This window comes from Silurus meridionalis, chromosome 2 (genome assembly GCF_014805685.1).
Source record: "Silurus meridionalis isolate SWU-2019-XX chromosome 2, ASM1480568v1, whole genome shotgun sequence".
Classification (NCBI taxonomy): domain Eukaryota; kingdom Metazoa; phylum Chordata; class Actinopteri; order Siluriformes; family Siluridae; genus Silurus; species Silurus meridionalis.
This window is the reverse complement of record NC_060885.1, coordinates 12,199,847-12,211,718: the sequence shown is the minus strand read 5'-3', so window position 1 is coordinate 12,211,718 and position 11,872 is coordinate 12,199,847. Positions and strand designations below refer to the sequence as shown.

Below are 11,872 nucleotides of genomic sequence, written 5' to 3'. Positions count from 1 at the left end.
GTGTTTTCTTTTACCCTTACTAAAGGTTATGAAATATAGGATTTCTTGTTTTACCTTTGGTGACTTTGTTCCCTCATTTTCTACTCGGGGCAAAATTATATAGGTTTTCTGAAAACAAGTGCATGCTCAGTTAAAAAAAAAAATCTATTAAATTAAAAAAAATGTTTAAAAAGGAATTATTTATGTGTCAACAGATTTAAAAAACAAAACAAAAATAGAATCTTTTTAAATATATATATGTATATGTGTGTGTGTGTGTGTGTGTGTGTGTGTGTGTGTGTGTGTGTGTGTGTGTGTGTATGTATATATATATATATATATATAGTCTCACTCTTGTCTAATGTCCTACTGGGAAACACTGACTGACTAAATTAAGAGGAAATTGAAGTAAACTTGAAACCAGAAAACAGTATTGTCATGACCTAGCTTACATCAAGTGTGTACACGTGAGCCAAAGTGCAAATTTCTAAGCAGAAATATTCAAAATTCTTATTTCGACCCAATGTTCATTAGCAGAGTGTGTGAGGGACAAAGATATTAAGAGCTGTGATTTAAAAAAAAATAAATAAAAAAATAATAAAAATAAAAAGAAGAGATAAAAGAAGACCCATGTTATCTTCGCTTGTAGTCGTGGTGGTGGTGGTGATGGTGGTTAGTTGGTTGGAGGGGATGATGGAGGTGAAGAAGTGAGGGTTGGGGAGGACGAGTGACTCTTCCATCAGCTCCAGCGGAAGGAGACGTGGCGTGGTCGGTCTCCTCCCTCCTTCACCAGCGGTTTGTGGAACTCGCGGCCGGCGCGCGAGTGGATGCTGGCCCAGCAGTACTCACAGTAATACTGCAGGCATGTGACGTTGGCACAGAAGAATGGAGCAAACTTGCCTCCACAGCGTGCGCCCTGGCACTCGTCACACATCTGATCGTCCAGCACGTACGGCTTTACCTCCACCTGCAGCCAGACACGAGAGTTACTGTGAGATTTACATGAAGGATCAGGAGAGCAGGTTCAAAAGGAAACACGTTTGCAATGGGAGGAATTTGTGCTCATAAATGCTGGTTCAAAAACAAAAATATTTCCAGATGAAGTTTTCCAGTCATGCTGGTTGCTTCTCCCTTTCACATTTTCAACACAGAGCAAGCGCATGTGGCCGATCCAGAAAATTCATGAACATTCCGGAAAGCTGTAATTTGACTTGAATGTAGACACTGGAATAAAGATGAGGATGAACTCCATTTTTTAGCATTTTATCTGTGCATCCATCCATCCATCCGTCCCTTCCGTCCGTCTGTCTATAAAATCAATCTGTCTACCTCTCTATCCATCTGTCTGTCCATCTATCTGCCAGTTTGTCTATAACATCAATTTGTCTACCTATCTATCTATCCATCTGTCTGTCTATTGATCTGCCTGTCTATCAATCTATAGAATCAATCTGTCTGTCTGTAAAATCAATTTGTCTATCAATCTATAAAATCAATCTGTCTGCCTATCTATCTATCCATCTGTCTGTCCATCTATCTGCCCGTCTGTCTATCTATAAAATCAATCTGTCTACCTATCTATCCATCTGTCCATCTATCCATCACTCGGCCTGTGTGTCCATCCATCAGTCTGTCTTTCTATCTGTCTGGTTGTCTATCCATCTCTCTATCCATCTGTGTCTGTTTGCCCATCTGTCTGTCTATCTCTCTATTTTTAAAGAATTGATTATATTGTGATTAAGAAATATACAGTTAAACTTACCATTAAATTAATGAACGAACTATTTAGTAAATAGCCCAATAGAGTCAATGGAAGAGAATATAAACTATTTTTTATAAGTTTGTTATAGAATATATTGGTGGGCCAAAAAAATGTTGCTGCCTGATTGTAACTAAGCAAATAGGCAAGACTGCATAAACCACTGGATAATCACTGTAGTGATTAATATGTTTCAGCTGCAACAAGTCATTTAACCCTAACTGATACAGTAAGTAGCTTCTCATGTCTAAAACAACCGTCAGAACACATATACTGGGGTCATGGAAAAGATTTTACTCTTTCATAAAACAGTCAAATCGCTGGCCTGCATCAAGTAAAGAAAACAACCAAGTTGAAATTAAACTGAAACTACTTAAAATAAGGTTCAGAAATGTCTAACACATGGACGAATAGTGGTGACCCTTCATCTTCGAAAAAGAAATGTGGTCGGAAAAAAACTTGATCGCGATCGGCGTTCACTTAAACTGTTGGTGACATCAAATTGTACAAAAAACAACAACAGCGGAGCTTTAACAGTAAAAATAGGAGCATTTCCATGTCAACAGAACTCAAGGGACTGGGATTAAACTGTAGTGTCGCCTTAAGAAACTCACACATTGAGAATAATCAGAAATCAACAATACAAATCTTGGTGAGAAATGAATGCAACTCTGGATGGAAATAAAAGTTTATTGAACGATGGCATGTCGAATGTATGGCGTAATCAAAAGGAAATATGAGAGAAGGTGTGACTTTGGCCAGGCAGTGCATATAAATACAATAATTATGTAAAAATAAATAAACATATATTTTTATTTATTGTTTTTTTCTTTACAATGGTGCTTTTTCAAAGAACATATGTTTCTTACTATTTCCCATTGTTGCTCTGTTTTTTTTATTTATAACTTGGAATAATAATTCATTCATGCATAATCTAAACTTTTATTTACATTGAATTTAATTACAAATGACATTTATTTGACATTTATACAAATTCATTTATTTCACTTCATTTTATTCGAATTAGACAAGTGTGAATTCCACAGCGAGCGAATCTGAGCGAAGAGAAAGCTACAGTTTGGATGACGGTGTTACGCTGCCGGATGACCTTCACGCGCATCATTAATAACATGTTAAAACAAAAAAAAGGACTAATATTTACAGAAAAGCAAACAATATGTGCGAAGCCCAGATTTGTCTTTTAACATTCACTGCTGCTTTCCGCCTTTAACCACCATAGCCAACACCAAGTTCCAGGCCCAAGCCTTAAACTTTGCTTCGACGTCCCATTACTTGGCCAAATGAAATGTCACGTCACCTTTGTGCCACACAGATGCAAAATTAATTATGCCCAGCCTTTCTTTAAATATCACACCTCAAAGAGCAAATCCAGACCCTCACTGACTCACCGAAACCAGAAATAAGTGAGGAAAAACTGAGGAGATGCGGATTATAAGGTGAGGCCGGGCTGATTTTCTCATCAGGAGCCACAAATAAAACACAAGCGTAAGAAACTGAGTGTAGTGTAGGATAAAAGAACAACAGTCATTTCTAAATGAGTTTAGATAGGTCTCTCTCTCTCTCTCTCTCTCTCTCTCTCTCTCACACACACACACACACACACACACACACACACACACACACACACACACACAGGTCACTCCATCTGGTCAGGCAGACTGCCAGTCTTCATCTGCACCCCATCAGCTCTATACTACAGGACAACACGCTGAATATAGGAAATGACTCCACTGCATATGCATGTAAAAGCAAAAGCAAAACTATAATTAGCCAGACACTGTGTGTGTGTGTGTGTGTGTGTGTGTGTCTTTAGATGGTTGTTAGTTATCTAGAAGCTGATGGCCAAACTGATTACATGCCTGCCTCATGCTGTCCATTCGTAATGCTGGAATAGGAAATGATCGTGAGGTGATTAGAGTGTAGCTGAATTATTTCCTGGAACTGTAGAGCTTTGTCTTGGATCATGTATAAGATTAAACTACCACACACACATACAGAAATACATGCATAACATGATAATGTCATTCATGTAATATGACCTTCTTATCAAAAAGTAAAAATATATAAAAAATAAATAACCATATAATAACTATTAAAAAAAAAGAAACGTGATCCTCTGTGGAACAGACTTGTTTTGGGTTTGTTACACTGAAGCTTTATGGTTTGTATGTGTTTAAATTTTGGGAGCAATTCACAAAGCAAGAAAAGCACAAAGCACCATCTGAGCCATTTAACCCTGTCACTGGAACATTATCTACTGAGATGCAGTGACGTCAACCAATAAGACTGAGGGGGGAACGAGGGAAGAATGAATAGATGGAAGGAGGGCGTGGAAAAAAAAAAAAAAAGGAAGGATGGAAAGAATGACTCATGGATAATTGGAAGTAAGAAAGAATTGAAGGATTAAAAGAAGGAAGAGTAAAAAAGAATGGAAGAATGAAAGGATGGAAGGAAGAAAGGAAAGAAAGAAATAAGAAAGGTAGGAAAGAAGAGAGTATGGATAGATGGATGGAAAGATAAAAAAAAGAAGGCAAAATCAAAGAAAGGAAGGGTGGAAAGATTGAGATGGGATCAGACAATTATAAAAATGTGATCAGACAATTCCTTCTGTATAAGTTCAACCCTGAACACTGCTGCCATTTCCCATAATACCACACATGAGCTTAATGCAGCTCTGAACACATGTTTCTGATTCACATGGAAGTGAAAATTACCTCATACACGGAATTTTACCAAATGATTTTCACACTGTCCTTTCTGTAACCTTGCAGAAGAAGCAGAGAAGCAGCTCATACCATGTGTGCACTTACCCGTTTGTCGATGTCGTTGTGCTGCAACTGGACGAATCGAGCGCTGATGGCAGCAATGTAGCTCTGCTGGTTAGAGAACGCCACTCGACCTGCTCCTTTAGGATACTTCAGCTCAGGATCAGTATCAATACCAGCATAGCACACACCTCCGTACAGCCGGTCCATAATCATCGCCAACTCCACTAAACACAAACACACAACAAAAAAATGTCTGCCTCATTCAAGATTACAGGAGTACACAATATCCACCAGCCTGTGAGGGAATCAACACTGAAGCATTATGGAGTAAATCTGAACTCGTCCCCTTACCTGCACGCAGAGGTCGTGGGACTCCTCCGACAAAAATGGTCTTGCGAGGATCCAGAGGCTGAGAGCCGTCCATCACAAAGTCACTATCGCTCAGATTCCACGGGCGGATCTGGACCTGAACAACAGCGAAAGTCTTCACTGAGCCTCAAATTCACAAAATTAACACTTTCTGGAGAAAATCTTTATTTTTTATTGTTAATAAATGGTTTTCAGAAAAAGAGAGAGTGAGTGAGAGAGTGAGTGAGAGAGCGAGGCGAGAGAGAGAGAGAGAGAGAGAGAGAGAGACCCACACTGTGTGACTGTATGTTACTCTGGTTACAGTTGTTTAATAAAAAAATAAAAACTCCACCAAAAAATTATTTTAAATCACTAAATATAATACACAATAATAAAATACACTAATCAATATGGGCATGGACAAATATGGATGCTCTTCGCAAATGTATGTTTATTATTATAAATATACAAAATGTGTGTGTACAGTGATTTATCACTTACTGGTTTGTCTTTAATGGTGGGGCTAGAGACACATAAATAGAGTTTCCCATCTTCCTCAATGCAGGCATCAATAAGAGCCTGAACTGAACTTTCTTCCTGGAAAAGCAGGAAGGCGTAACCTAAATAGGTGTAAGAAAGAGAGGGAGAGAGAGGGAGAGAGAGTGTGAAAAGAGAGAGAGAGAGAGAGAGAGAGAGAGAGAGAGAGAGAGAGTGTGAAAAGAGAGAGAGAGAGAGAGTTTCAATATAAAGCATTTAAAACACGAAAACCAACAAAGATTTTCTAATTATATCAAATCTACATGTAAAAAAAAAAAATAATAATAATTATTAAAAACATTAGGTTTTGCAGTGAAATACTTAAGATTTTTCTTTTAGCTGCATTCAGGATGGCCATTTCAGAAAGAAAATCACATATATATATATATATATATATATATATATATATATATATATATATATATATATATATATATATAGTATATGCACAAACAAATATATGTGTCTTGTCAGGTTTTTAAAGCAACCTACAAACGAATTGTGTACGTGGGATACTTGGAATGGCATAATTATGTATTTCGCTAAACATAGAGCTGTGTCAAATCAAATCAACCTTATTGGAATGCAATTACCTCTGATTGAGATGCAGCAATACTGCTCAAGTGTTAGTGATGTGCATCTGGACTATCAAATATTTCAGCAATATAAGCAGATTTCACATATTTTACCCCTTTCTAAGTCATGTCTTAATTTAAAAAATATATATATATATTTAAATATATAGCATGTGTACAAACAAATTATATACATGAGACAAATCCTCCTAAAGCAGTCCGAGAAGATACTAATAGAAAGAGGACAAAAAGCAAGGAAGAGAGAAAAAAAAATCCCTTTTTTTTTTTTTTTAAAACAAAAAATAACTTTGTAGCAAACTTCCAGTGAAATAGAAACGTCAGTGATCCATGTTATCTATTTTCCACAGAAATGGCAACAAATCATATTTTCATAATTCCAAACGAAGTGTTATACAGAGAATAAGGGGGCTAATACAAACAGCAAGGCATGTAAAAGGGCTAAAGGTGATGACTGCAGGTTTTTGGGGGAGTCTATGTTCAGGATAAACAGGCTAGAAAAGGAATGCAGAAGCATCATGTTTTACTCTCTGAATTCCACAATCGAACCACCAGCAATGCAGAAACACAATCAGAGAGGAGGGAGAAAAATACAGAGTCAGCCAAGGAGTCACTATGCAAAGACGGAGCTAAGAAATAGAAGAGAAGAAAAGAAAATTTTAATGGCATGCCAATGAAAATAATGATGGACAAGTACATCTCCACCTAATCAATGGTTGAATGTTACCCGTGCTACTTAAGAAGAAAACTTGCATAGTTCATATGGTGAAGCTTTCTGTAACAAGGAAGGTCTCGGGTGTCAGTGCTTCCTACCAGTCACTGTGTTTTTCCTGGTTTCATGATAACATTTTTGTAAGACAGAGGCTGGTAATGGATAGCTGCTATAGGGCAAGTGGGGAAAAAAAAAGGAACTAACTTGCCTTGCAGATGTTCCTTAATATGAAATGCCTTGAATTTACATTAAATGAACTTAAGATTCATTTCTAACAAAAATCATTGGAAGAATTTGCCACAAATAATTAACTACGAGTCTCTTGGTCATGTCAGGCCACATCACATCGCTGTCCCGTGAATTATTTTCCTGTAACAGCATGTCTCGTCAGGTTTTATTTCTTCATCAAAGCAACCTACCAACACGAATCGTGTACGTGGGATACTTGGAATGGCATAATGATGTATGTCGCTGGACATAGAGCTGTGTCAAATCAAATCAACCTTATTGGAATGCAATTACCTCCGATTGAGATGCAGCAATACTGCTCAAGTGTCAGTGATGTGCATCTGGACTATCAAATATTTCAGCAATATGAGCAGATTTCACATATTTTAACCTTTCCAAGTCCTGCCAAATTCCACAAAACTGCCATTCCTGAACTTCCCCGGGAAAACCCAGTCCATGCCAAATAAAGCGCAAGCATGATTGGAACAAAGCAGTGAGTTTGCTAGAAAAAGAGAAAGAAAAACCAGGAAAGGAAGCAAGAATGAGACTTGGGTGCATGTATGCGATTATCCTCTAAAAGCCTGCAGCCTGAGAGCGGGGATCAAGGCCAAGGCAGCAGGGAGCCACTTGGGAAGAAAGGAACACTATTTTCTGTGCAAACAAGAAAGAGGGCAAGAAGAAGAAATAAAATGAACAGAAAATACAAGCAAGTTCTATATAAGTCAAACAGACTGTGGCATAGAGTCTAAAATCAGCCAAAGCTCAAGAGATTTATAACGATGTACAGAGGAGCAGAAAGAAAAACGACAAAAGGAACAGAGCTGTATAAGAATAGAAAAAGCTGAAAGTGTGTTTGGGGTTAGTGAAGCTAGACAGTGATGTGTTTTGTCAAATAGTCCCAAGTGGTGCAAGAGAAATACATTTGCACTCTTCTCACACACACACACACACACACACACACACACACACACACACACACACACACACACACAAAGAAGAAAGAGGTACCAACTTGCTCTCCCTATCAATCAGAGTGACACCAATTATAGGCCACTGTGATATCATGTATAATAAAAACAGTATTTAGCAACCACTGTAAGAGATGAACTATTGAGTATTGGCAGTGACTAAATTTGGGATTTAAAAACACACACACACACACAGACACACACACACACACACACACACAAAGACACACACAGACACACACACAATGCAGTGACTTCACTCTGCCGTCAGCAGAGTTGGACATGATCTGTCAAGCATCTAAGTCAGTGGTCCCCCAACCCCCGGGACGGGATCCGGCACCGGTCCGTAGGTCAATTGGTACCGGGCCCCACAGAAAGAATACATAACTTACATTATTTCCGTTTTATTTATTATCTGATTCTGAATGACGTTTTATTTTGGAAAATGACCGGATTCCCTTCGCTACATCTGTCTATGACTCACTCTTGATGCATGTCAAGATGCTTCCTTCGGTCACAAGTCTTACCAACATACGCTACCTTCTTAAAGGGGCTGCTCCGGCCGCTAACACATAATACATTAGCGCTAAATTGAAACCCTCAAGCTAACAAAATAAACAAAACAACACAGTGGATTCACGTTTATTATTATATTTAGAAAATAACAGTATTTATGCCGGTCGTATCATTTTATTTTGTTGTATTTATCCGTCACACCTTAAAGGCTGGTCCATGAAAATATTGTCGGACATTAAACCAGTCCGTGGTGCAAAAAAGGTTGGGGACCGCTGGTCTAAATGACCATGGTGTTTAGTATTATAAATTCAAATATATATATGTATATACCCCGTGTTCCAAATTATTACCGTAATTTCCGGGCTATTAAACACACCCAAATATAAGCCGCACCCACCGAATTTGACAATATTTTTATTTTGAACATAAATAAGCCGCACCTGTCTATAAGCCGCATATATATGTCTATAATGTCGACATTGAAACTAATGAACTTTACACAAGCTTTAACGAAAGACAGTGTCTGTTACACGACTTGTATCTAAACAGTAGCCTACCAAGAAAGTCATTGTTCACTGTCTGATTCGCATTTTCTGTTGACAGTCGGAGTGAGCGGCAGGTCAAACGTCAGAGAGACATCATCCATATTTATGATGTGGTGTGGCCTGATTCAGTTGGAGCGCATCTGATTTAATATAAAGAATTTGATTGGTTCACCTGAACCCGTTCAGCAATTTCATTGGTCTAATGTTTTGGTGCTCAGTTTTTTGGCATGACGGTTGTGAAACCGGGAAAAACCCAGGAAAAATCCATGAATTAGCCGCTTCGTGGTTTAAGGGTTCAAAGAGTAGGTAGCGGCTTATAGTCCAGAAAATACGGTATGTCCGTACCATTTTAGTAGCATTTCAGCCAAATAAACATTTAGGTTTAAATTTTCCAAAGAAAGCATTTGTTTTTGTATTTCTTTCTCATATATTTAGAAAAAAAAGGGGTACCAAGCTCAGACATGTTTGTTAGTTACTTTGCCAGGTGATTTTAGTTAAAAAAGGAAACCTACTTAAAGAGGTTGTTCCACATTAAGCAAGTCACAGTTCTGATGCAATATGTGGAGGAAGAAAGATCTTTCTGAAGATGAAAAGTGTGAAATGGTGCAATGTCTTGCCAAAGGCATGCAAACAATTGATAAATCTCAGAAATTGAACAGAGATCATCAAACTATCAAAAGATTTGTGAGTGATTCACATCACAGAAGAATGAGATCAGATAAAGGCTTACTAAGAAAGATTTCTGTCAGACAAATGAATAGTATTAAAAGGGCGGCTATTTATAAAAAAAAAAAAAAAAAAAAACACTATTGAGCAGCAAACAGATGTTTGAAGCTGCTGCTGTTTCTGGAGTCCCAATAAGCTCTCAATGCAGGATCCTTCATAGCCTGGCAGTTGTACATAAAGCTGTATTTCGGCCACCTTTAACCAAACCTCATAAGAGAAATGTTTGCAGTTTGCACAGAAATACATTAAGACTAATTTTCAAACGGTTTTGTTAACTGACGAATGCCGTGCCACACTGGATGGTCCAGATGTATGGAGTTCTGGATGGCTGGTGAATAGCCACCCTGCTCCAACAACACTGTGATATCAGTAAGGAGGTGTTGGAGTGATAAATTGGGCTGAAATATTGGGAAGTGAGATGGCAGGTTCCTTTAGGATCCCTGATTGTGTCAAAATAACCTCTGTGAAATATGTGGAGTTCCTAAAAAATCATTTTCTGCCATGTTATAAAAAAAGAATTGTGCCTCCCAAAATAAAATGATCTTTATGCAGGACAACACACCATCACACTCTGCAAAAAACACCATTGAATGTTTGGTTGCTATGGGCCTAAAAAAGAAAAAAAAATTATCGTGTGGTCACCATCATCTCCTGACCTCAATCCTAGTGAGAACCTGTGGAGTATCCACAAAAGGAAGAAAACAACAGCTCTGAGAGGCAATTCTGGCCTCCTCAAATGAAATACAGGCAGAAACTCTACATGGACTTACAAGTTCAATGGACAAGAGAGTTGTTAGTCATCTCGAAGAAGGGTGCATATATTACCATGGAACTTGAAATGTAAATAATTGTTTGGATTTTGATTGTGTTATTTGTTTGAAAAATGTTCTGTCCATGCACCGTATATATTCACTATAATCTTTTGAATGGTTTAAAAGTGCATTCTGCATAATTACTTGGAAACAGCATATTTAGGAGTTTGCAGTCAATAAAGCAGTTTACATTGTCAGTTCATTTACATGTAATAACATCCACATTGTAATATAATTGTTGGAGGGGGGGGCATTTGCATAATAATTTGGAACGCGGTGTGTAATTATATATGTATCTGTGTGTGTTTGTGTGTGTTTGTGTGTGTGTCTTAAAGCTGTGTGCAGGTTTAGGGCTATGCTAAAGCTTCTAGATGTGTTAACATGAACATCACAGGCTAATTGGTTTGAGAGAAAAGCTGTGCTACTGTGTGCAGGCTGGTTAGATGATCAACCACAGAGTTCTCCCTCTCTCACATACACACACAGATATGGCAGCTCATGCTTATGCTTGAGATATGCATGTTCATACACATAAGGGGAATAACAGATTTCATGGCACTCAGATTCTCATGATGCCCCAAATAAAAAGAAATTCCCCAAAAATTCCAATTTAAATCTTCAAGACGTTCTACATTTCCTAATGCAAGCGTACCAAACCTATTTCAATAAACAGTCTTCGTTTACAACATTTTACATTTCACTATGGGATTCATGTCTCCAGGAAAAGCATGTCTCCAGATCAGTAGTACATTTATCACTGATTAATCCTAATAAACTTGTACTTGATTTCTGTGCATTCAGTCAGTCGAATAGAAATATGGAGCACGTGTTTGCAATATCATCAGCAAACTTAATAGGAACCTGTCTGGAATTCAGTCTGACTGTGTAAATTAGTTCAAAACAGACATGCTGTCCTTCTACTCATCTGTTCAGATTGATATCGTGGAGCAGAAAGTGGAACAAAAGCAACACAAAGCAAAAAGCCTAAAGTGTATACGCTGTAGCAGACATCCTGATCACACGGCTGTTATAAAGCATGCGGCCACGTTGACAAAGTACAGAGCGACTGAGCATGGCCTGACTACACAAACAGACTGATAAATAAAACATTGTGTCTAAAAGAGGAGAAGACAGCCAGCAGTGCAGCAGGGACACTGTCAGACAGAGCTGTACTGTGGCAAAACAAAGTTCATTTTTAATGTGAGAAGTACTTTAACAAACATCTTGGAATTTGGGCTTTGGTTTTTCTGAACCCTTTGCTTGAAGTACTTGCATTTATTAAAATTATTTATTTATTTACTTTTTTAAGGTAAAATCGTAACCATTCAAAGCAAAACGGTGTATTAAATTAAGAGCATAC

General features: G+C 37.9%; 1 protein-coding gene across 1 annotated transcript in view; it reads right to left on the bottom strand.

Annotated features, from left to right (window-relative positions):
* Positions 1 to 238: 238 nt before the first annotated feature.
* cpeb3 (cytoplasmic polyadenylation element binding protein 3) overlaps positions 239 to 11,872 on the bottom strand; it is a 41,714-nt gene continuing 30,080 nt past the window's right edge. Inside the window, 4 exon segments of the mRNA XM_046870355.1 lie at positions 239 to 946; positions 4,570 to 4,751; positions 4,879 to 4,993; positions 5,377 to 5,495. Coding sequence (XP_046726311.1) covers positions 719 to 946; positions 4,570 to 4,751; positions 4,879 to 4,993; positions 5,377 to 5,495 — 644 coding nt within the window. The 3' untranslated portion in view covers positions 239 to 718.